This window comes from Ranitomeya imitator, chromosome 3 (genome assembly GCF_032444005.1).
Source record: "Ranitomeya imitator isolate aRanImi1 chromosome 3, aRanImi1.pri, whole genome shotgun sequence".
NCBI classification, from domain to species: Eukaryota; Metazoa; Chordata; class Amphibia; order Anura; family Dendrobatidae; genus Ranitomeya; species Ranitomeya imitator.
Window position 1 is genome coordinate 533,849,893 of NC_091284.1, and position 22,593 is coordinate 533,872,485.

The 22,593-nt window shown below is 44.0% G+C and overlaps 1 protein-coding gene across 5 annotated transcripts in view; it reads left to right on the forward strand.

The window, feature by feature from the left end:
- The window catches only part of TMEM131 (transmembrane protein 131), a 250,062-nt gene that overhangs the window by 205,888 nt on the left and 21,581 nt on the right, over nucleotides 1-22,593 (forward strand). For all 5 annotated transcript variants that reach the window (XM_069757822.1, XM_069757818.1, XM_069757819.1 and 2 more), the window contains 13 exons: nucleotides 1,563-1,667; nucleotides 2,845-2,931; nucleotides 3,023-3,175; nucleotides 3,488-3,563; nucleotides 5,702-5,816; nucleotides 6,931-7,069; nucleotides 7,288-7,397; nucleotides 8,685-8,751; nucleotides 9,450-9,601; nucleotides 10,868-11,010; nucleotides 12,485-12,671; nucleotides 16,010-16,195; nucleotides 16,531-16,689. In XM_069757822.1, the coding sequence (XP_069613923.1) occupies nucleotides 1,563-1,667; nucleotides 2,845-2,931; nucleotides 3,023-3,175; nucleotides 3,488-3,563; nucleotides 5,702-5,816; nucleotides 6,931-7,069; nucleotides 7,288-7,397; nucleotides 8,685-8,751; nucleotides 9,450-9,601; nucleotides 10,868-11,010; nucleotides 12,485-12,671; nucleotides 16,010-16,195; nucleotides 16,531-16,689 (1,679 nt within the window). The remainder of the gene's footprint in view (nucleotides 1-1,562; nucleotides 1,668-2,844; nucleotides 2,932-3,022; nucleotides 3,176-3,487; nucleotides 3,564-5,701; nucleotides 5,817-6,930; nucleotides 7,070-7,287; nucleotides 7,398-8,684; nucleotides 8,752-9,449; nucleotides 9,602-10,867; nucleotides 11,011-12,484; nucleotides 12,672-16,009; nucleotides 16,196-16,530; nucleotides 16,690-22,593) is intronic.

A 22,593-nucleotide genomic window follows, 5' to 3' on the forward strand; every position in this document is an offset into this window, starting at 1 on the left:
TATAAGCCGAGATTGTCAGCCCATTTTTGGGGGCTGAAAGTCCTCTTCTCGTCTTATACTCGAGTCATACCCAGGGGTCGGCAGGGGAGGGAGCGGGGGCTGTCTAATTATACTCACCTGCTCCTGGAGCGGTCCCTGCAAGTCTTTTCCCCGGAGCCAGCAGCTTCTTCCTGTAGTGAGCAGTTACATGGTACCGCTCATTACAGTAATGAATATGTGGCTCCACCTCCCATAAGGGTGAAGCCGCATATTCATTACTGTAATGAGCAGTAACGGTGACCGCTCAGTAGAGGAAGAAGCAGCAGCGCCCGGAAGCAGGGACTGCACCACGCCAGGAGCAGGTGAGTATAACGGGGAGGGGAGCGCTGCGCGATATTCACCTGCTATTCGTTCCAGCCGCCGCCACTCTGTCTTCAGCAGTGACACTCAGGTCAGAGGGCGCGGTGACGTAGTTAGTGCGCGCCCTCTGCCTGAACGTCAGTACTGGAGATGAAGCGGCGCCGGAACGAAGTCAGGTGAATATTGAAAGTGTTGGGGGCCTGAACGAAGGAGAGGTGAGTATGTGATTTTTTTTTTTTATCGCAGCAACAGCAAATGGGGCAAGTGTCTGTATAGAGCATCTTATGAGGCCATAACGTTTCTGCAGCACTATATGAGGCAAGTGTCTGTATTGAGCATCTTATGGGGCCATAACGTTTATGCAGCACTATAATGGGGCAAATGTATGTATGGAGCATCTTATGGGGCCATAACTTTTGTGCAGCATTATATGGGGCAAGTGTCTGTATAGAGCATCTTATGGGGCCATAACGTTTGTGCAGCACTATATGGGGCAAGTGTCTGTATAGAGCATCTTATGGGGCCATAACGTTTGTGCAGCACTATATGGGGCAAGTGTCTGTATAGAGCATCTTATGGGGCCATAACATTTGTGCAGCACTATATGGGGCAAATGTCTGTATGGAGCCTCTTATGGGGCCATAACGTTTGTGCAGCACTATATGGGGCAAGTGTCTTTATAGGGCCATGATCAAGGTTTGTGCAGCACTATATGGGGCAAATATCTTTATGGAGCATCTTATCTTATGGGGCCATAATCAACATTTGTGCAGCATTCTATTGGGCAAATGTGTCCATGGAGCATCTTATGGGGCCATTATTAACCTTTATGCAAGATTATATGGGGCATATTTTAATATGGAGCATCTTATGGGGCCCATCATAAACTGTATGGAGCATTATATGGGGCTCCTGATTTAATATTGACATTCAAATACACTTAACCTACTGATGTCTCAATTAATTTTACTTTTATTGGTATCTATTTTTATTTTTGGCATTTACCGGTAGCTGCTGCATTTCCCACCCTAGGCTTATACTCGAGTCATTAAGTTTTCCAAGTTTTTTGTGGCAAAATTAGGGGGGTCGGCTTATACTCAGGTCGGCTTATACTCGAGTATATGCGGTACATGTGTATTTTTATTTTACAAAAAACTTACAATTTGATGTAAGTGGTTTTATTTTTTTTTTGCCAGTAGTAATTGAATGTTTTTGTTTTTCAGGTTATATTAACTTCAGGTTATTATGCAGTGTTTCGTGTGACATTGACAGCAAAAGAACTTGAAGGATTTTATGATGGAGGCATCCAGATAACCACAGATTATGAGGTATTACAATACAGCTTCTTGCATAACTTATTGTTTATTGGCGCGGATACTATTAATGTTGGGTCAGTTGGTATCTGTAGTATGATGGATCCTTCATTGTTTTGTGGCTTCTGATATAAACAGAAGCTGTAAAGTTTTGAATAGAAGCCTGCTTATGGTGTAATTCATAAAATGATTTAAAATGAAAAAGACCTTTCATACATACTTGTCAGGTATCACAACCTAGTCCCATTAAAATGCGTGGAGCCGAGCTGCAATGGCCGGACAACCCATGGTCAGGTGTGGCACTCCTATGAAAGAAAGCAGCCAGGTTTTCTAACCCTGGACAACCACTTTAAAGAGGACATTGTCACTTAATACAAAAAAATGCTAAATACCTTGCAAAAATCACTGACCTCGTGATTCTGCCACTCTTTTCTGCAGTGTTCCCCAACTCCGGTCCTCAAGAACCACCAACAGGTCATGTTTTCAGGATTTCCTTAGTATGGCACAGGTGATGGAATTATCACCTGAGCAATACTAAGGAAATCCTGAAAACATGACCTGTTGGTGGCTCTTGAGAACCGGAGTTGGGGAACACTGCTTTTCTGTTGTGCGATTCATCACTCCATTGCAGAGATATTCACATTTATTACTTTTTGAGTGCACTATGTGAAATCTCTGCTTTGCAGTATGACTGGTCGTTTCTTCAGTCTTTGAGGGTTATGTGCTGTCACCTCTCCCAGACACTGCCAATCACAGCTTGGCAGTTTCTGAGACTGATAGACTAGTAGATTAGCTGCTGAACTATGCGTGGAGAAGACTCTGAAGAAATGCCCAGTTCAGCAGAAATTTCACATAGTGCGCTTCAGAAGAAACAAATGTGAATATCTATGCAATGGACCAACCCAGCGTAACAGGGAAAAGAGCAGTAGAATTAGAGGAGCTGAGAGATAATTTACAAGGTACTTAAGTCTGTTTTTCTTTCTTTTTTTTTATTCTAAGCAAGTGAAAGATCCCCCAAAATCTTAATTTCTAATGTTAGACTATATGTAACTTCTCTTTTTTGTCTCCGATTTTTACCTTACCTTTCATAAAATCCTTTTTGACGTGACTATTTACAATACCAGTTGAAAGGCCATTGTATTTGGGGAATAACATTTATATTTCTGCCAATTCTATTTGTTGTCTTTCATAGATATTGACGGTCCCTGTGAAAGCTGTTATTGCTGTGGGGTCGTTAACCTGTTCTCCAAATTACATTGCTCTTCCACCTTCCTTTCCGGTGAGACACACACTAATACTTTTTAACGGGCAGAACAAAAAACAACAGTAGAAGTAGCCAATTTTATTTCTCTCCATTCTTATTTTTGCAGGGAAAATTAGTACATCAGAGTTTGAATATTATGAGTTCCTTCTCACAGAAGGTGAAAATACAGCAAATACGCTCCTTATCGGAGGACATCAGATTTTTTTATAAGCGTTTGAGGAGCAATAAAGATGAATTAGAGCCTGGGAAAAAATCAAAGGTATAACTTTACAAATACATAGACTGTAATTTTATAAGATGTTCCACTTTATTGCTTCATACCACCTAAAGGAAGATGAATCCTGCACTTTCTCTGTGTTCGTATTTGTTAAAATATCATCATTTGAATAGAAATCGTAAAATGAATTTAATCCTAATATTTTAGTAATTTGCGTGAAAAGTAAAATCTATACATACAAACTGTAGTAGAAACCACAGTATAGGCTAGTAATAAGTGTTCATGGTTACAATAATAGCCCTATTACATAGAAGAATGAGCTGTAGATGAAGATTTTTTTTCTTTGATTTGCAGATAGCCAATATTTATTTTGATGCTGCTTTAAGCTGTGGTGACCACTGTTATGTTGGACTTCCGTTTTTAACAAAAAGTAAGTCATATTTGTGGCATGGGTAGATGTTGCTTCTATTCTATTTTAGCACTTTAGTTGCACGTTAAGTCTCATTTGCCATTACGCTAGAGGGCTTTGACTCTATTCTTAGGGGAAAATATGATTTTTCATACTGTTTAGCAAGATAAATGTTTAATGGATGTTCTACAGTCACTAGGTTAAAGGGAAATCAAACTGGCTTGTTTAACGCTGGCGTCCTTGCATGGTCCCTCTCCCGCAGACTCACCGTCTGCGGCGTCTCCTCCTGCCACGGTTTCCTGCTCCCTGTGCATGTCGCGCAGGTCTCCCGGCAGTGTGCTTAGGGTGTGTGCTCCCCGCTTCTTAAAGTGGCAGCGTTCACTCCTGGAAGTAGCTAAAATGCATTAAGTATTTATGGCACTCTCCCCTGTAAGGAGGTGGCTGAGCAACAATTAGGGTTTAGATAGTCTGCAAGCTGCTAAGCCCATTGTCAGGTCTCTGTTCCTATGCCTGTCCTGCTACCCAGAACCTTAACCAGTTTTTCCTCCCTGAACCAGCACTTTCTGAACTAGCACCAGTATCCGTCCTGTCCGGTAATTCAGAATCTGCACTGTCTTAACCAGTGATAGTCCTGTCTGCGATTCTGACCCTTGGGGTCAGATGCTACAGTACAGGGGACTGCCCTGGAGTGGACCTGGCGGCTACCTGCAGTTCAAGCCTAATTCCACCATCAGTGGCTGTAGCGAAAACCTGATAGCCGCTTAGCCACACCCATCCAGGGTAAGCCATGGCCCATGGTGCAGTAGGTCCACGATCCACCAGTGTGAGGCCACGTGCACACGTTGCGGAAAGTGGTGCGGACTGATTTTGGTAAATCTGCAGGTAAACCGCACTGCGGAATTACTGCGGATTTACCGCGATTTTTTTGCGGATTTTGTGTGGATTCCACCTGCGGTTTTACACCTGCGGATTTCTATTAAGGAGCAGGTGTAAACCGCTGCGGAATCCGCACAAAGAATTGACATGCTGCGGAATAAACAACGCTACGTTTCTTTCTGCAGCATGTGCCCTGCGGATTTTGTTTTCCATAGGTTTACATGGTACTGTAAGCTCAGGGAAAACTGCTGCCGGCCAATCCGCGTGCACATACCCTTACAGTTTGCAAATTATTTACTTAGTGCATATATATGACTTATTTCTTAAAGGAAACCTGTCACCCCCAAAATCGACGGTGAGCTAAGCCCACCGGCATCATGGGCTTATCTACAGCATTCTGTAATGCTGTAGATAAGCCCCCGATGTATCCTGAAAGATAAGAAAAAGAGGTATACTCACCTGGGCGGGCGGTCCGATCCGATGGGCGTCTCGGTCCAGTCCGGGGCCTCCCATCTTCATAGGATGACGTCCTATTCTGGTCTTCACACTGCGGCTCCGGCACAGGCGTACTTTGTCTGCTCTGTTGAGGGCAGAGCAAAGTATTGCAGTGCGCAGGCACTGGGAAAGGTCAGAGAGGCCCAGCACCTGCGCACTGCAGTACTTTGCTCTGCCCTCAACAGGGCCAGAGCCGCAGCGTGAAGACCAGAAGAGGACGTCATCTGATGAAGATAGGTGCTGGACTGTGATACCCATCGTACCGGGACCGCCCCTGGGTGAGTATAATCTAACCTCTTTTTCTCATCTTTTAGGATACATCGGGGGCTTATCTACAGCATTACAGAATGCAGTAGATAAGCCCCTGATGCTGGTGGGCTTACCTCACCCTCGATTTTGGGGGTGACAGGTTCCCTTTAACTACAAGTGGAGTATAATTAGCTTGCTCAAAATATTCCTTCTAAAAAAAAATTTTACCTCACTTTTCGCTATACATAACCAAAAATATAGTCAACTTTATGCTTGGTAGCTAGTGCCATTTTTGATGTGTATTGTCTGATTTCCTAACATACACACAAATCTTTCTGGCATTCACTTAACATTATAAACCTTGGGGTGCCTACTATTGAGGACATCCAGGACTTTACATATTCTTTAATTTCTGTTTCTGACATGGCCTAGGAAGTTTGCATCACAATCCTGCTTAACATAATTCATTCATCTAGATCACTTGTGTAAAACAACATTGGAGTAATGTGTAACAGATATTCTAATGATTTTGTCCACAGATGAGGTGAAGACTCAACACCATTTAACAATGCAAGAGGATGTTTGGGATTTAGATTGGGATAATTATGAAAATCTTTATAAGAAGTGGTCTGAAATCCGTACAACTTTTAATACGTGAGTACCTATAAAAGCTCCTTTACATTGTTTTCCTCTGCAAATTATAATTTAAAGCCAATAGTTCATTGTTACTTATGAAAGTCGATGGGTATATTGAAATAGGAGCTGATCTTGCAGCACCCAGAGGGGCCACTCAGTAGTGTGGGAGCCGTGGTGTCCTGCTTCGTACACTGTTTGCATCCGGTCGCTGCAGTAGCTGGGATCACTTGATTCCTGGGGTGTTGGACCCCCACCAATCTGATATTGATGACCTTGGAATAGGTTTCATAGCTGTGGAAAACCCTTTTAAGAATATTTTACTAGATTTAGGTTTGGAAATTCTAGTAGAGTAGAGGATAGCAGTAAATGTCTCTGGTGTTGTATCGATGTCATTTAACTTGATATTTTGGCTATGATAATTGTGGATGATATAGTAAATATGATCAATTTTCCTTTTCAATCTTCACTTTCACATGCAATAGCTGCCTTCAGCCTACTTCTCTTCCTTCCAGCCGCCCCAAAGACATGCTCACTATGTTCTTGCTGGCATGCATATGAAAAGAGGGAGTAAGCTCTCTTAGGCATGGTTTAAAGGGTTTGTCTGGGACTTTTATATTGATGGCCTATCCTTAAGATAGGTAATCAATATCTGATCTGTGGGGGTGCGACACACTGCTCCCTCGCTCATATTCCCTGTGCCAGCGTCGGCTGGATATGAAGGTGCAGAGCTGCATAGCGGCCTCGTCCAGGTACTGCGTATCCATCCCTTATTGATTTGAATAGGTAGAGGATATGCAGTACCTGGCTAGTATTCCGTTGACGGAATTGTGCCTCGCATGTCCGCAACTCTGCACATCTGGTAGCTGATTGGTGGATGTGCTAGGTGTCAAATCGCCACACGTATAATATTGATGACCTATTCTAAGGAAGGCTATCAGTAGAAAAGTCCTGGACAGCCCCTTTAATGTCCTTTTGGTGCAGGACCCTTTTCCTAATATGGGTTTCAGGATTGTGTTCCTGATATGGGGCTGAGTGTTCTTATGCATTTCAGCTCATGTAATGTTTTATTTCATAGAAATGGAAGCTGGTCTTTCTGTATCCATGCTGAAACCAACTTGTGTTTTCTTTGTAGACCAGTTGTTGGGTTCGAGGTTGACACGGATCTTCAGAAAAATGTCCTTTCAGAAGTTAAGGCTGATCTTATCTGGCCTTCTATTGTCAGCTCATCCCGTCATGTGCACTTCCCCCTAACAAATACCAACTCCTCATCGGTAAGTGCAGCAGCTGTTTATTATGCTCATCCATTTCACATACTCATTACTGAGAGCTGGGAAGTGTTGACATGTTCCACTGTTTGAAACTGGCATTGTCCAAGATGAGCATGAATTATTTTTAGGATTTATGTACTTGTATTACGACATTCCAGTAAGAATCAACTATGTCAAGTTAAGTACCAGAAAATTAATGGCGTGGTGATATGTTGCAACAGGAAGAAGAGATTGCACTAGAAAACCCTGCCGATGTATCGGTGTATGTCCAGATCATGCCACTGGCACTTTATGCTAACATTTCGTTGGTGCTGGATAAGATATTAGACCGGTAAGTGCAGAGACATTTCAACATAAAAGAACCTGGTTTCTTAAGATGTTTTACTCGTTAACATTCGAAATGAGTCTTTACATTTGATTGCTTCTTAAACAGTATTTGTAGTAACCTCAAAATGTATTCATATTGATGGTTTTCATGTGACCTAAAACATCATAGAAGATAAATGTAAAGTTGGCAACCTTGCTGCCACGCTTAGATTCATGCAGCCCCTTGTGTGGGCAGCATGAACCTAATGACAAGTTACCTTTTAAAGGGTTTTTCTCATGTTAAAAGATGGGATGTAAATGATAGGCATAGAGAAATTAAGCATGTTTGCAGTATCATTTCTGTATTTAATTGCCTCCAATTCCTCCGTTTTCCTCTTTGCTCTCCATTAGAGGTGGCTGATCTTACGCAGTGGTTACAAGAGCTTTCCTAGTGAGCTTGTAAGCACTGGCTGAGATTGCTGGAGCGCACTGTTGGCATCTGATCCTGGGCAGCTTCAGCCTTAATGCTCTTTTGGTGCTGCACAGGCAACGCAGCCTCAATTAGCATCGGAATATGCACATTTCAGTGCAGTGATGCGACAGTGCTGCTGGTCTGAACAGTCTATAAATCGCACCCCCCAAAAATGTCAGGAGGCAGGGGAAGGTGTGTTGCGCAATTGAAAAGTTGAGATAAATCCAAGATGTCCACGCATTGAAAAAATACTGCTTGAGGCAGGTGGGTTGACTACTGTAGAGTATAGCAAGTTCCTTTCAGGCTGAGGAGCATCATAGAGATTGAGTAGATGAGAGATGCTCGATCAGCCTGCTAAGTTTACAACGTGGCACTGGCGAGGAGGAAAAAGGCCCACACTGCTCCGCTGCCAGCTTACAGCAGAGCACGGTGGCTCACTCTGCACAACAGGCGGTTATCCTTCTAATGCCGTGCCCACTTGTAAACCTGTCAGATTGAGCGGATAACTTCTGCTTGTTCACTATGAGCCTGCATGCCAAGGATAGGTTGCCTCCTGAAGTAGGTTACAACGGCCAAATTGGATTACTTCTTGGAGAACGCCTTCTCCGTTGCAGCACAGAAATACAATTTCTCCCCAATGTATTGTATTTGATACTAATAATACGTGTTTGACTAGTGAGGGCGTAAGAGGCATTTTTCATGTTTCTTCTGACATTCTAGGAAAAGCAAACATAATATTTCAAGATTCTCATAAACACGGATAGTGAGAACTAGGAAAGTGGTTGAGAAACCGGTTTTGTCATCTTTTATGCAAATTGTCAATTTTGTCTTCTTTCTCAGGTTTAATATTAGTAAGTTGCTGAATATAGATCTGAAGACACTTGAATTCAAAGTATTTAGAAATAATGTAAGTATGCAGATACATTGTGAAATTGTTTTTAAGTTATGAAACCAAAAATGCTGCACATTGCTTTCATCATAAAGGTGAACATTGCAGAAATACCTTTTTTGGGTATCTGCACACATTTAGTATTTGCAGCAGATTTTTCTGCTGAAAAAACCTTTGTGTTGGTAGGAAAAATGCTGTTTTAAAATACGCACTTTTTTTTATTGCATTTTTACCGCATCTTTATTTATTTTCATTAATTTGAACAGGTGTACATGCCCAGTAGTGAGGCAGGGCTGTGGGGTCGTAGAGTCGCAGACAGGAGTCAGGGACATTGAGGAGTCGGAAGTTTAACTTACCGATTAGCAAAGTGTCCGTTTCTCTTTAGAATGAGGTTTGGGGTACATTGCCATATTACAGCTATTTACAGCTCCTGAACTGTTGTAGGGCACACGTATACTTATATGGCGCTCTTCTGTACCTCCAAATGCCTTGTCATTATCCTCATACTGTATGTTTGATGGCTAGCAGCGATCTGCTGTAGACCGTTTTCCTGCTCTATAACATTCTATAAATGTTGCAACTGATAAAGTAACTCCATTTGCAAAGTTTGCAAATGATATGTTTTATAAGACACATGACTGCATGACTTTGTGCCATTTGTTTGTTTAATAAAAGAAGCTGTGTCCTCATTTAATTTTTTTATTGTATTTTAAAAGGTGCAACCTATACTGAGCAGTCCTAGTTTTGCGGAAGGACTGTCGCGCCACTCTGTTCTTAATATTATTCTTAAGCCCGGAGAGAGAAAAAGCATTAAAGTTAGATTCACTCCAGTGCTAAATAAAACTGTATCTTCATTACTTATAGTCAGGTAAGTCTCTAAAGAATGAATTATGTTATCGCTATAAGGTTTAACAGTCGAGTTCTTTGGAATTCATTGGCATAATTTGTCTTGTACTTTTTATATTTTAGTTATAATTCTAGCATATATTTTGATTTGTTTGCTTGCTTCACCTTCTCATTGATGCTTCTTTTTTACTTTTACTGCTAATCATAGTTCTGGAATTAATATCTTAGCCACCACAAATAGAGTTTTTGTAGTGTTGATTTACCATATGAATATTACATCTCTGATGGAATCAATAGGTTCCTCATGTAATGCACTGTTGAAACTAGATCTCCAAGGCAGGACCCAGTGGCTGATTAGGGCAGGACCCCCGTTTTCATATTCAGTGGATGGGCCCACATACCATGGTGTTTTTGTTTATTTATTTAAAGCCCTCGCTGTGGTTTGTAAGACAGTTTCTTTAGAAACACCTCCTACAAAAACATAGTGTCAGTAGTCTACCCTAGCACCAGCACTTTATATACTAGCTTACTTCAGTCCTTGTGGTCATATAGACTATCCGTACAACTATAAGTGGAGTTTATGCTGAATAGTATTTTCCTCATTTGGTCTGATTTATTTCATACTATGACATTTCAGCATCATTTAAGCACTAGCACTTTATGACATTAATTGTTTACATACAGTAGAGGATCCATGTTCACCTTCTCTGTTACTTACATGTGGATCAGCAGCTGTAAATACCGAGTCTCTAATCTAGGCTTTTTTGAATTATGTATGGTTTTTTACGCCTGGCTTGTGTACAATTATAATAAACGTTTTTGAATTATGTACTAGGTTGTGGACTATGAACTCCATGTTTTTGTAGGAAGTATTATGTTGGGAGTGTCCATGTGGGTAACTTATGTAGGCCGCTTCTAAAAGCATATGACGGCGTTCACATTAGTGGGTATGCTATGTTTTCTGTTCGGATGATATTGTCCAATTCTTTAGAAATAGACAGTCCACGAAGACCCAACAGCTGTAACTTATTCAGTATAAGGCACACAGAGCACAAAATGTCAAAATCCCCGGAGAATAGTTTTCCTTAGAAATGGTGACTGTACATCATATAATATTTGCTAGTGCATATAAAGAGTGGTCTGGTTTCAGTTCTGCATTGCCATCTAAAATACCAGGGTGCTTTTCAAGGTTTAAATAGTCTTGTTGCATTTTGTCCTTACCTATCTGGTTGCTTATTAATGGTTTTGTAAATTATTTCTGTCATTTTGCTTTACATATGCCTTGCAGAAACAATTTAACGGTCATTGATGTAATAACCGTGAAAGGGCAAGGAGCAAATGAGAACATTAAGATTGGTGGAAAACCCCCTGGTCCAGGGAGCTCCTTGAGGTTTAAAATTACAGAAGCCTTTCTGAAAGACTGCTCAGACAGTAAGTTCTCCTTTCTCTCCTGGCACATTGCCACACTTACATGCTGGCATCAGTCTATTCTTACTATATTCCAGTGATAATACTAAATGTCCATGAAGAAATAGTTTGCCAAATAGACACTCTCAAGAGATTCAACCACAATATCCATAAGGTGCAATTGGACACAGATAATGAGTGATGCAGGCCAAGAAATTAAAAATTAATTTTTATTGTAATTCATTTAAAACCTTGAACAATAAACAGGGCGAAGAAACCTCCAAGGAGGGACAAGTTACACACGTACAATACTACAGTCAACTGTGGGGTATATAAATACTGACAGCCAATTGTTATCCTTGCATTATTTATCCTAAAAATAGGGTGGCATCTCAAAAATGCAAAGTGCAACAAATGCCGATAATGAGGGTATATCCAGGATGCTTACCGCAAGGAGGGAGGGAAAGACACAGGTCACAGTCTTGCGGTAAGCATCCTGGATATATCAGGCCCTCATTATCGGCATTGGCATTTGTTGCACTTTTGCATTTTTTGCACATTTACTCTCATCATATAGGATAATGATGGTCCAATACGGTTAATCTATTTATTTATTTCAATACCGGGATATGGCTTTGATTTAAGCCACAGTAGGAGGCCTTGTGGATATATGTTTGATATATTAAATACCTAATCATATCCGCCTGCCCTCCACATGGGTTAATACATGGACAATTATTGAGATGCCACCCTATTTGTAGGATATATAATGCAAGGATAACAATTGGCTGTCAGTATTTATACACCCCACAGTTGACTGTAGTATTGTACCTGTGTAACTTGTACCTCCTTTTGGAGGTTTCTTAGCCCTGTTTATTGTTCAAGGTTTTAGATGAATTACAATAAAAATTAATTTTTAATTTCTTGGCCTGCATCACTCATTATCTGTGTGCAATTGCACCTTATGGATATTGTTGTTGAAATTATATTCCAGTGATGTAAGAAATGTCATCTAATCTCATAGTGGTTACAAAAAATACACGATAAGGTATCAGAGATTTGTAATCCTTAATATTCGCTGCAGATTCCCTCTCTTGGCATGTGTTGGCCACGAGTGGCAGAATTATTAGGTTTATAATAATTAGAAGAAATGTTTAAAGGGAACCTGTCACCATTAAATCTGCATGCACCACGTTATAAAGCCGGTGGAAAGGAATGGATTTATATAGTGACTAACCGATATTTTTCTAGAAGTATGTATACAGAGCTAACTGTCAATCACTAATAGGAACGGCCCACTGGGCCAGAAATCTAATAAGAGCACAGGTTTAAAGGATGAAAGCTAAACCTGAATCTGCTCAGCTCCCCCTGCTCTATAACATGATGCCGACAGACTGGACTGCAATTTCACGATGATGGGTTCCATTTAACTTGCATGTGTTTGTATGAATGTTATGGCTTAGACTTCTCTACCTAAGTTGTATTTCTTCTATTTCAGAAATAAAGCCCAGAGAGCCAAACTTCACTCTTAAGAGAACATTCAAGATTGAAAATACAGGGCAACTTCAAGTCACAGTTAAAAGCATGGAAATCAGCGGGTATTCCTGTGAAGGATATGGATTCAAGATATTGAATTGTCAGGAGTTTGCACTAGGACCCAATTCTTCTAAGGAAATTATCATATTGTAAGTCTGATGTTTCCCATTTTGTAACCATTGCAGAGCTGATCCTTCACAGAGCATGTAGATATAAAGTTTCACTGCATCTGAATGGTGGATGTTCTAGTTTTATCTTTTCACTTTGTCTAATTTATAAAAGTGATCATTAATTTGCTTTATAATGTTATGTATAGCGGTAGATCTAAAACTATACAATATTGAATATATACAGAGAAGGCATTCGACACTGGGGTTTTCTTTGCGCTCCCTAAGAAGAAATTGGACTAGCCTTTATTTTTCTCAGGAAGATTATAGCCCTCTGTAATAACGTTACTCAATAAGGTAGGACAGATTGGCTCTTGTCTTAGGCTTTTTATATTAAGAACAGCACCAGAAATTGTCTTCTTTCTCCATTGCTGCAGCTTTTGGTTATGAAACACTTTGCTAAGGCTACTTTCACACTTCCGTCTTTTGTCCTCCGTCGCAATCTGTCGTTATGGGCAAAAAACGGATCCTGCAAATGTGCTTGCAGTATGCGTTTTTTTGCCCATAGACTTGTATTAGCGACGGATGGGCACACATTGCATCTGTCGTGCGACGGATCCGTCGTGTTTTGGCGGATGCATCGCACAAAAAAAGTTCAATGTAACGTTTTTTTGTGCGATGTGTCCGCCATTTTTGACCGCGCATGCACAGCCAAAACTCCGCCCCCTCCTCCCCTGACTGCAGAATGGGCAGCGGATGTGTTGAAAAACTGCATCCGCTGCCCACGTCTTGCAGTTATTTCACAACGTCCGTCGGTACGTCAGCCCGACGCATTGCGACGGGCCCGTACCGACGGAAGTGTGAAAGTAGCCCAAGGCTCTCAAAAATAACCCCAGTGTACACAGTCTACTAATGGGCTCCCATCAATTCAGAACATCCCTATGCTAGATCTCTTAGCAATGCAGTTTATTTCCCTAAATCCTACATGAAATTGATAGATATGATCATTTGAGTAACTTTAAAGTTACTTTTTCTACATCCTTCATCACTGGCCCACATAATCTCACTAATATATGGTCATCTCATGAGTGCTGCAATACCAGGATATCCGCCATAGACTGGTCTTGAGAAAGGGAGTTTGCAGTTCTAGTATTGAGTATGGAGGAGCTGGTGGCGGAGAACTCCAAGGACCCAAGCAAATGCGGAATACTCTGGATGTACTTCCAGGAAACCCTCCTCTTTTTGGCCTCTCTTTTTTCCACTCTTCCATATCCCCCACCCTTTCTTTTACATGTAAACGATGTGTATGTAGTAAATGTGTTTTGTCCCAGGGATGATACCTGCTGAAATACATGCTGGGTTGAGAATTTCCCTTTCTTAGATGTTGATTTTGACAGTTTTTCTCTTGGTGAGAACACAATATATTCATAATATGCAAAACCTTTATGGGCGTGTTTTTTAAAAGGTACACTTTGCTCTGCTTAAGTCAAAATACAAAATGCATTCTAGACCTGTGAAGAATGTACAGTGTTCCTTAGTCCAAAGTTGTCAAACTGTTTTAAAATGTCAGAAAATGGTTAAAAAAAAGACAAAGGTCCATAAAGTTTTACTGTGTTGTGTGTGAGCATTTATGCATTTCTGATTTAGTGCTTATATTTACTTGGCTCTGGCTGACTGTTCTTATCCTCACACTTGCAATCTCATTCATTAATGGGAAATAATAAGGCTTTGATTCATCATATACATTTTTATGTTGTGGTATTTGCCGGTTTTTGGCTCCAAAGATTTCAAAATGGCACCAATGATTTATGAGTTTTATGCAAAGTGAAAACAAATTGACTTTTTTCCCATCAAACTGTTTCTGTTACTTTAAAAAAAAAAGTGCAGTTGATGAATCAGGCAAAAACATCTGGAATTGCAAGATTCCCCCCACAAAATGGGGGAAAAAATGGTGCATTATAAAGTAGACTTCAAAAAAGCACAAATAGAATAATGAATTGTGTGCAAAAAAAAAAAGGCAGAAAACTAGACAAAAACAGGCTCAATAGCAAGGATGACTCTAGGCCTAAGCGTTTACGGTATAATATGTTTTGTTGAGTCACCCTACTGAGGCTTGTAAGTCTTCCTAGATCAGGAGCAGAACAGACATTTATAGGACATTACATGACAGCAGCTCAGACCCCACAGCCCTGCCTCACTACTGAGCATGTACATAAAGTGCAGCACAGATTCATCTCAACTAAAAGTCGAGATCCTTAGATCAGGAGCAGAACAGACATTTATAGGACATTTCCTGACACCGGCTCAGACCCCACAGCACTGGTGACTACTGAGCATGTACATAAAGTGCACCAGAGATTCATCTCAACTAAAAGCCGAGATCCTTAGATCAGGAACAGAACAGACATTTATAGGACATTTCATGACACCGGCTCAGACCCCACAGCACTGGTCACTACTGAGCATGTACATAAAGTGCAGCACAGATTCATCTCAGCTAAAAGCCGAGATCCTTAGATCAGGAGCAGAACAGACATTTATAGGACATTTCATGACACCGACTCAGACCCCACAGCCCTGCCTCACTACTGAGCATGTACATAAAGTGCAGCACAGATTCATCTCCATTAGAAGCCGAGATCCTTAGATCAGGAGCAGAACAGACATTTATAGGACACTACATGACAGCAGCTCAGAACCCACAGCACTGGTGACTACTGAGCATGTACATAAAGTGCAGCACAGATTAATCTCAACTAAAAGCCGAGATGCTTAGATCAGGAGCAGAACAGACATTTATAGGACATTACATAACTTTCCAAATTCTTGTGAAAACATTTACAGCACATCCTGCACTGAACTACTGTACCCAATTTACTATATATTTTAGGAGTCAGTCAGTACATTCTATACCGATTCCACCAAAATGGACGGTGATTGTGACTCCACAGCCCTAGTAATGCCGCATGTCATCTAGTGTAAATGCACCCTATTAAAAGGCAATATATTGCGTTTTTTTAGCAGGGTGATGGAGAATGGATGCTGAGAATTGACGTGCATCTTTCACCCAGGACAGTATTTTCTTTGTGTGTCGGAGCTCAGCATCTCTGCTCCTATTAAATGAACACTTGATCCCAGGTGGGCATTTTCCTAATTATCTGTGAGGTGGAAAAGCCTGTTTGCCCCAAAGAGACTTGTATACTTGACACACACTCTTATTTTTGTTTCTGTGTTACTGATACTTTGTAGGACCCCTATTCTCCAAAGACCATCGGAACACTGCATAGCTTTACTATTCTTCATGTGTATAGCTTATTCTAGATTGTCATTCCGGGATGGTGTACTATAAATAGTTGTGTTCTCTCCATTCTTTTTTGCAGGTTTGCACCAGACTTCACTTCCTCACGAGTGATTCGTGAACTAAAGATTGTTACTGAAGGAGGTTCTGAATTTGTGTTTGTACTAAATGCATCACTTCCATACCACATGCTGGCCTCATGTGCAGAAGCTGTTCCCCGGCCCAACTGGGAGTTGGCATTGTATGTCGTTATCTCAGGAATTATGAGGTAAGTGAGTGGAAGGTCATTATTATCACCTTCTATATCACTGAACTTATAAACATATTTCATAAGTTTATGATCTACATAGAAGGAAGGTAAATAAGCAGGATGCACAGAGGAACTGCAAAATCTATCCTGCTCCATGCTTGCAGCCCTTAGCCCATGATTTGAGCACAAAGCTGGAGAGACTTTTTTTTGTTTCTTCTTTTCATCCTCCTCTCCCCCAACCCTTGTTTAGTACATATTAGTAGTAATATTGTTGAAAAGTGTTGATGCATATTAAAAAGGTTCTATTTCTTACCCTTTTTTTGCGTGCGTTCTAAATTGTTTTCTTTTCCCAGTTTGCTGTTTCTTTTGGTTATTGGAACAGCCTACTTAGAAGCTCAAGGAATATGGGAACCGTTCAGAAGGCGACTCTCCATTGAGACATCAAATCCTCCTTTTCAGTTGGGTCGACCCTTTGATCTCAGACGAATAGTTGGCATATCAACAGAAAGCAAGTAAGTTATTTTCTTGTTGTGTGTCAAAGCTGTTCAGTTTTCTTCTGTATATAGAATGACAATTAAATGGAGTCTATCATCAGAAACTAACTAGAGTTGAGGAAAAAAAAATTTGTAGGACCCTGGTCCAATGACCATGTCGGTTGTCATGTGAACCTTCTCCTACCTGCCAGCATCCTTGGCACTTTTTCTGAATAGTATACCTCTTGTGATGTCATTGTTTCAGCGCAACACATCCATAACATCTTGCTGAGCCATCTAATCGGAAAAAGCGATGGCGATGCCGTCATGCAGGAGGAGGTTTTCGTGACTCTGGTCCTGCTCTATATGCTGCACCAGGGTCCTGCCAATCTGTTTGCTGAACCCTAAAACTGGTGATTGTTTAATCTTAAGTTTTATATTTAAACTTTTTTTTACTCTGTCGCCACATTGGGGGACACAGGACCATGGGTGTTATGCTGCTGTCCACTAGGAGGCGACACTATGCATAATATGAAAAAGATTAACCGTGGCTCCTCCTCTGCAGTATACACCCCTGGACGATGTCAGCCTTCTCCAGTTCTTAGTGTCGCACAGGAGGCACACCTAAGATTTTTTACTCCGTTTTTTCCCCCCAACGGATTACAGATGAAGAAAAGTGGGTCTCCTGTGAGACTCCCGGCATGGCTCCTTCCTCAGCCCCCTATTATGGGGTGCCCGGTTGAAGTCGAGATGTTTTTTTTCCCCATGTCGCTCCTTCCCCAGTCCCTCGGGTGCTGGTTCGAAGTCGAGAACCCCCCTCCTTCCCCAATTCCTTTTGGTTTATGGGTTGAGGTCGAGGCGAGGATGAAGCCCCCTGAAGATGACAACCACACCCTCCCTATTCCCCCTCTGGGGGCTTTAGGTTGAGACGCCTCAGGTAGGGCCTGTACAGGCAGCATTCTGCAGCTCCCAGTAATGGGCCAGCACACTGCGCCTGCATCCAGGGACCCCAGCCCAGCTGCGGGCTCTTATCGCGGCCGGGGGGAGTGCAGGCAGGCATGGCACAATAGAGACCCAGGGCCCCCTGCGCCCTGTATCTGCGGCAGCACCAGCTCTATACTGCCTCAGGGGGACCCCTCACAGGTCCCCCCCTTCCGCTTATGGGGGGGGGGGGGGGGGTTCCGGCTCAGATCCGACCCCCTCCCGGACTGGAGCGCCGGACTGGAGCCTTTCTGGGCATCAGGCATCTAATTTAGGCCCCGGCTTTGGCCTAGCTGAAGCTGCCGCCTCCTCTCTGCCCCCTGTCCCGCCCCCGGATGACAAATATGACACTCTACAGTGTCACAGAGGAGGCAGATCGAGACAGAAAGGGCGCGCTTTTACACAGCTTTGCTGCCTTTTTTCCTCAGCTCTCTGCCCCCTTCTCTCCCTGCCTCTTCTCCTCAGCTGCCATTTCTACTGCAGCAAGGATTAACCCTGCATCTCCCGGTCAGCTCGACCAGGCCAGCCAGTCTTCGGGGGGCACAGGACTGTGGTTCTTCGGCGCTGGACCTAGGAGCAAACTGGTGGGGTAAGATCACAGCTGGGTTGTTTTACTCGGCTGTGAATCCATATTCCCTATAAGGCTCCCCTATAAGGTTCCTCTGCATAGCTACCCCTGTAAGGTGCTAGCCAGCCCTTTTGCACTCTGTGCACTATGCCGGGCTCAAGGTCCAAGAGAACCAGGCAGGACTGCTATTATGCATTCTGCACAGCCTGCGGGACCGCTTTCCTCAGAGGCAGCACGTACCCGCACTGCCAGGACTGCACTCAGACTACTGTGTCAGAGCCCCCAAGAGGCCCCTGCCAATGCTTCAATGTCTAATGCCACGCCGGAATGGGTCACTCAGATGTCGCAATCTATGACGCAGTCTATAGATAACCTAACCTCCACATTGCTTCAGGCTCTGCAGAGTCATGCCTCGGCTATGACCGCTACCCAGCAAATGGAGAGCTTGACTCAGGGACAGGACGACCCTGGCACATCCACGTCTAGGTCAGGACGCAAGCGGACCCACAGGTCGTGTTCATCTGCGTCATCCCATAGCACACGGTCATCCCCTTCTAGGGAGAGACACCGTAGTTCTAGGTCATCTAGTCCGTCCCCTTCCAGGGGCAGACAATGCAGATCTCCGCAATCCCTGACCAGAGAAGGCCTCCGCCCCAGCTCACCCAGCAGGGGACGCCTCAGTGATACACTGGATTCGGAATGCATCTGTGACTCCGACTCAGACAAGGAAACGGAGGGGTCCCTGATCCCAATCCCTCCTAGCAATACTGCGCTAGTTGAGGACTTAATCTCTTCCATCCATCGGGTGTTAGACATTTCTGATTCGCCACCAGAGGCCCCAGAACACAAGATTTCCTTTGAAGGACCTCTGAAGCCGCCTAAGGTTTTCTCTAACCACCCAGAGTTTAAGGCGATCCTTAAAAAGCAGCTCTCACAGCCTGAGAAAAAATTCGCTAATCGCAAATATCTGGAGGCGAGGTACCCCTTCCCACAGGATGATACCAAGGAATGGACAGACCCACCCAAAGTGGACCCCCCAGTCTCTAGACTAGCAGCACAGACCCTCCTTTCACTGCCAGATAGCTCAACCCTCAGGGATGCAGCAGACCGGCAGGTAGAACGCATGGCTCGTTCAATTTTCGAGGCTGCAGGGGCATCCCTGGCTCTTGCGTTCGCTTCAGTTTGGGCTGCCAAGGCCATTCTGGCCTGGGCCAAAAATTTACAAGCTGGCCTCCAAGCATCCGCTCCTGAGCTGTCGGACCAAGCGGTTCGTAGCAAATTACATGCTTCATGCAGCTCTGGATTCAGCAAGGAGTGTAGCAGGCATAGCATAAAACACCATCACAATTCGGCGTATCCTCTGGCTGCGGGAATGGAAAGCGGACGCAGCCTCAAAGAAGTCCCTCACGCACCTCCCCTACCTCAGTGGGCGACTTTTTGGTGAACAGTTGGACACGATGATATCCAACGCCACCGGAGGTAAGAGTACCTCTCTTCCCCAACTGAAACCTAAACGCACTTACAAGAAGCGTAACCAAACTCGATTCTGATCCCTTCGGAATTCTTCGGGCTGGTCCGTCTCGCGTCCAGCACAAAATTGTAACTGTTCCCCACGCAGGGACAACTCACGGTTGACGCAAAGGTCGGACAGGACCAGGCAGTCAAAAGCAGCCCAGTCTAAGCCCAGAGGAGGAAAATCTCAGACTTTCTCCTCATCATGACTCACGGACTCTGGAAGACACCACACCCGTAGGTGGCCGACTTTTGCTCTTTCATCAAGTCTGGCTGCCTGTTACAGAAGACAGGTGGGTCAGGGAACTAGTGTCTTCCGGATACAAGATAGAGTTCACCTCCAACCCACCGGACCGATTCTTCCTTTCTGTCCCCCTAAAACCACCGGCCAAGGCTCGTGCCTTCCGACAACCGGTCTCCTCGCTTTTTCAAGCAGGAGTCATAGTACCGGTCCACACGGCCGAGCGCTTCCGAGGGTTCTACTCCAATCTATTCATAGTCTCCAAGAAAGGAGGCAGTGTGCGGCCCATATTGGACCTAAAACAACTCAACAAATATGTACGGGTCCGTCACTTCCGCATGGAGTCTCTTCAGTCCATCATTGCGTCCATGGAGAAGGGAGAATATCTCGCCTCCATAGACATACAAGACGCATACCTGCATATACCGATTGCACCTGCCCATCAGAGGTTTCTCAGGTTCGCGATCGACCAGGACCACTACCAGTTCGTGGCTCTCCCGTTGGGACTCGCCACGGCTCCCAGAGTGTTTACCAAAGTCATGGCAGCCACCATGGACGTCCTGCACTCCAGAGGCATAGTAGTCGTTCCATACTTGGACGATCTACTCATCAAGGCTCCCACCTTCAAGGACTGCAAGCTCAGCGTCTCAATTACAATCGACACTCTGAGTCGCATGGGCTGGTTAGTCAACTTACAAAAGTCATCACCAACCCCGAGTCAGTCTCTGACCTTCCTGGGAATGCTATTCAGCACCTCCAGGGGTCTAGTGCTCCTTCCCAAGGACAAGGCACTGGCTCTTCGCTTGGAGTTCGCACCCTCCTCCGCAAACACCCTCGATCTCTCCGGTTTGCCATGAGAGTCCTCGGCAGGATGGGGGCAGCAATAGAAGCCGTCCCATTTGCCCAGTTTCACCTCAGGCCTCTCCAACTAGCCATTCTCAAGTCCTGGGACAAAAGCCCAGGCAGGGCTCTCGCCGGACGTCATTGGAACCATGATCAGGGCACGGAAGCTAGCCTCTGCCAAGATCTTTTACCGTACCTGGAAAGCTTTCTTTACCTGGTGCGAATCTCGTGACCAGACTCCACTCCCTTATTCCTTATCCAAAGTACTTGGTTTTCTCCAAACGGGTCTGGAGGCCAGGCTGTCCTTGGGCTCGCTTAAGAGCCAGGTGTCAGCCCTCTCAGTGCTTTTTCAGAGGCGCATTGCTACCAAGCCGCAAGTAAGGACTTTTCTTCAGGGGGTTTCTCAATTGGTTCCCCCCTACAAACGACCACTAGAAATGTGGGACCTCAACCTGGTCCTGACAGCATTGCAGGAACCACCCTTCGAAACCCTTAAGAAGGTCCCGCTCCGCCTTCTATCCCAGAAGGTTGTTTTCCTGGTGGCAATCACCTCGCTACGCAGGGTGTCTGAACTCACAGCACTCTCCTGCAGACGGCCCTTCCTGGTTTTTCACCAGGACAAGGTAGTTCTCCGTACGGTCCCATCCTTCCTTCCAAAGGTTGTGTCCCACTTCCACCTCAATGAGGAAATTTCACTGCCATCCTTTTGTCCGGTCCCAGTTCATAGAGTGGAGAAGGCTCTGCATACGCTTGACCTTGTCAGGGCATTGCGTATATATGTGTCTAGGACTGCGTCCTTCCGGAGGTCTGACTCTTTTCCTTCTTCCAGAAGGCGGCCACAAGGGTCTGCCAGCTTCCCAAGCTACCCTTGCCAGGTGGATCAAATCCACCATACAAGTCGCCTATCACCGTAAGAATTCTCCTCTTCCAGCCAGTATTACGGCACACTCTACATGGGCGGTAGGGGCCATTCGGCACCAGGCTTCAGCACAAGTGTGTAAGGCGGCCACTTGGACTAGCCTACACACGTTTACTAAACACTACAGGGTTCATACCCAGTCCTCAGCGGACGCGAGCCTTGGTAGATGTGTTCTGCAGGCGGCGGTGCCCCAAGCGTAGCGGCCTGTCTGCACAATACTCGTCCATTGCTTCCCACCCAGGGACTGCTTTGGGACGTCCCATGGTCCTGTGTCCCCCAATGAGGCGACAGCGTAAAGGAGATTTTTGTGTACTCACCGTAAAATCTCTTTCTCTTAGCCTCTAATTGGGGGACACAGCTCCCACCCTGTTGCCCTTCCAGGCCGTTGTTATGTCGAGTTCTCATATTGTTTGCTTGAGCTCGTACATAGTTGCCTTCTTATAGGCATGGTTATGTTATTCATATCACGTTCCTCCTACTGCTTTTGCACAAAACTGGAGAAGGCTGATGCCGTCCAAGGGTGTATACTGCAGAGGAGGAGCGACGATTAATCTTTTTCAGATTATGCATAGTGTCGCCTCCTAGTGGAGTAGCAGCATAACACCCATGGTCCTGTGTCCCCCAATTAGAGGCTAACAGAAAGAGATTTTACGGTGAGTACACAAAAATCTCCTTTTTTTTAAAGTTTTGATATATTTCTTTTTAATTTAATTTCCATGTCATCATCTACTCAACCCCTTAGCGACCTTGGACTTATAGGTACGTCCAAGGTCATCTCCCTGCATTTGATGTGGGCTCAGGTTCATACTTTTCCCTGTACACATCATTTATAGAATTAAGGATAACTCTGTCCATACGTTTCCCAGACTTTCAATGGTA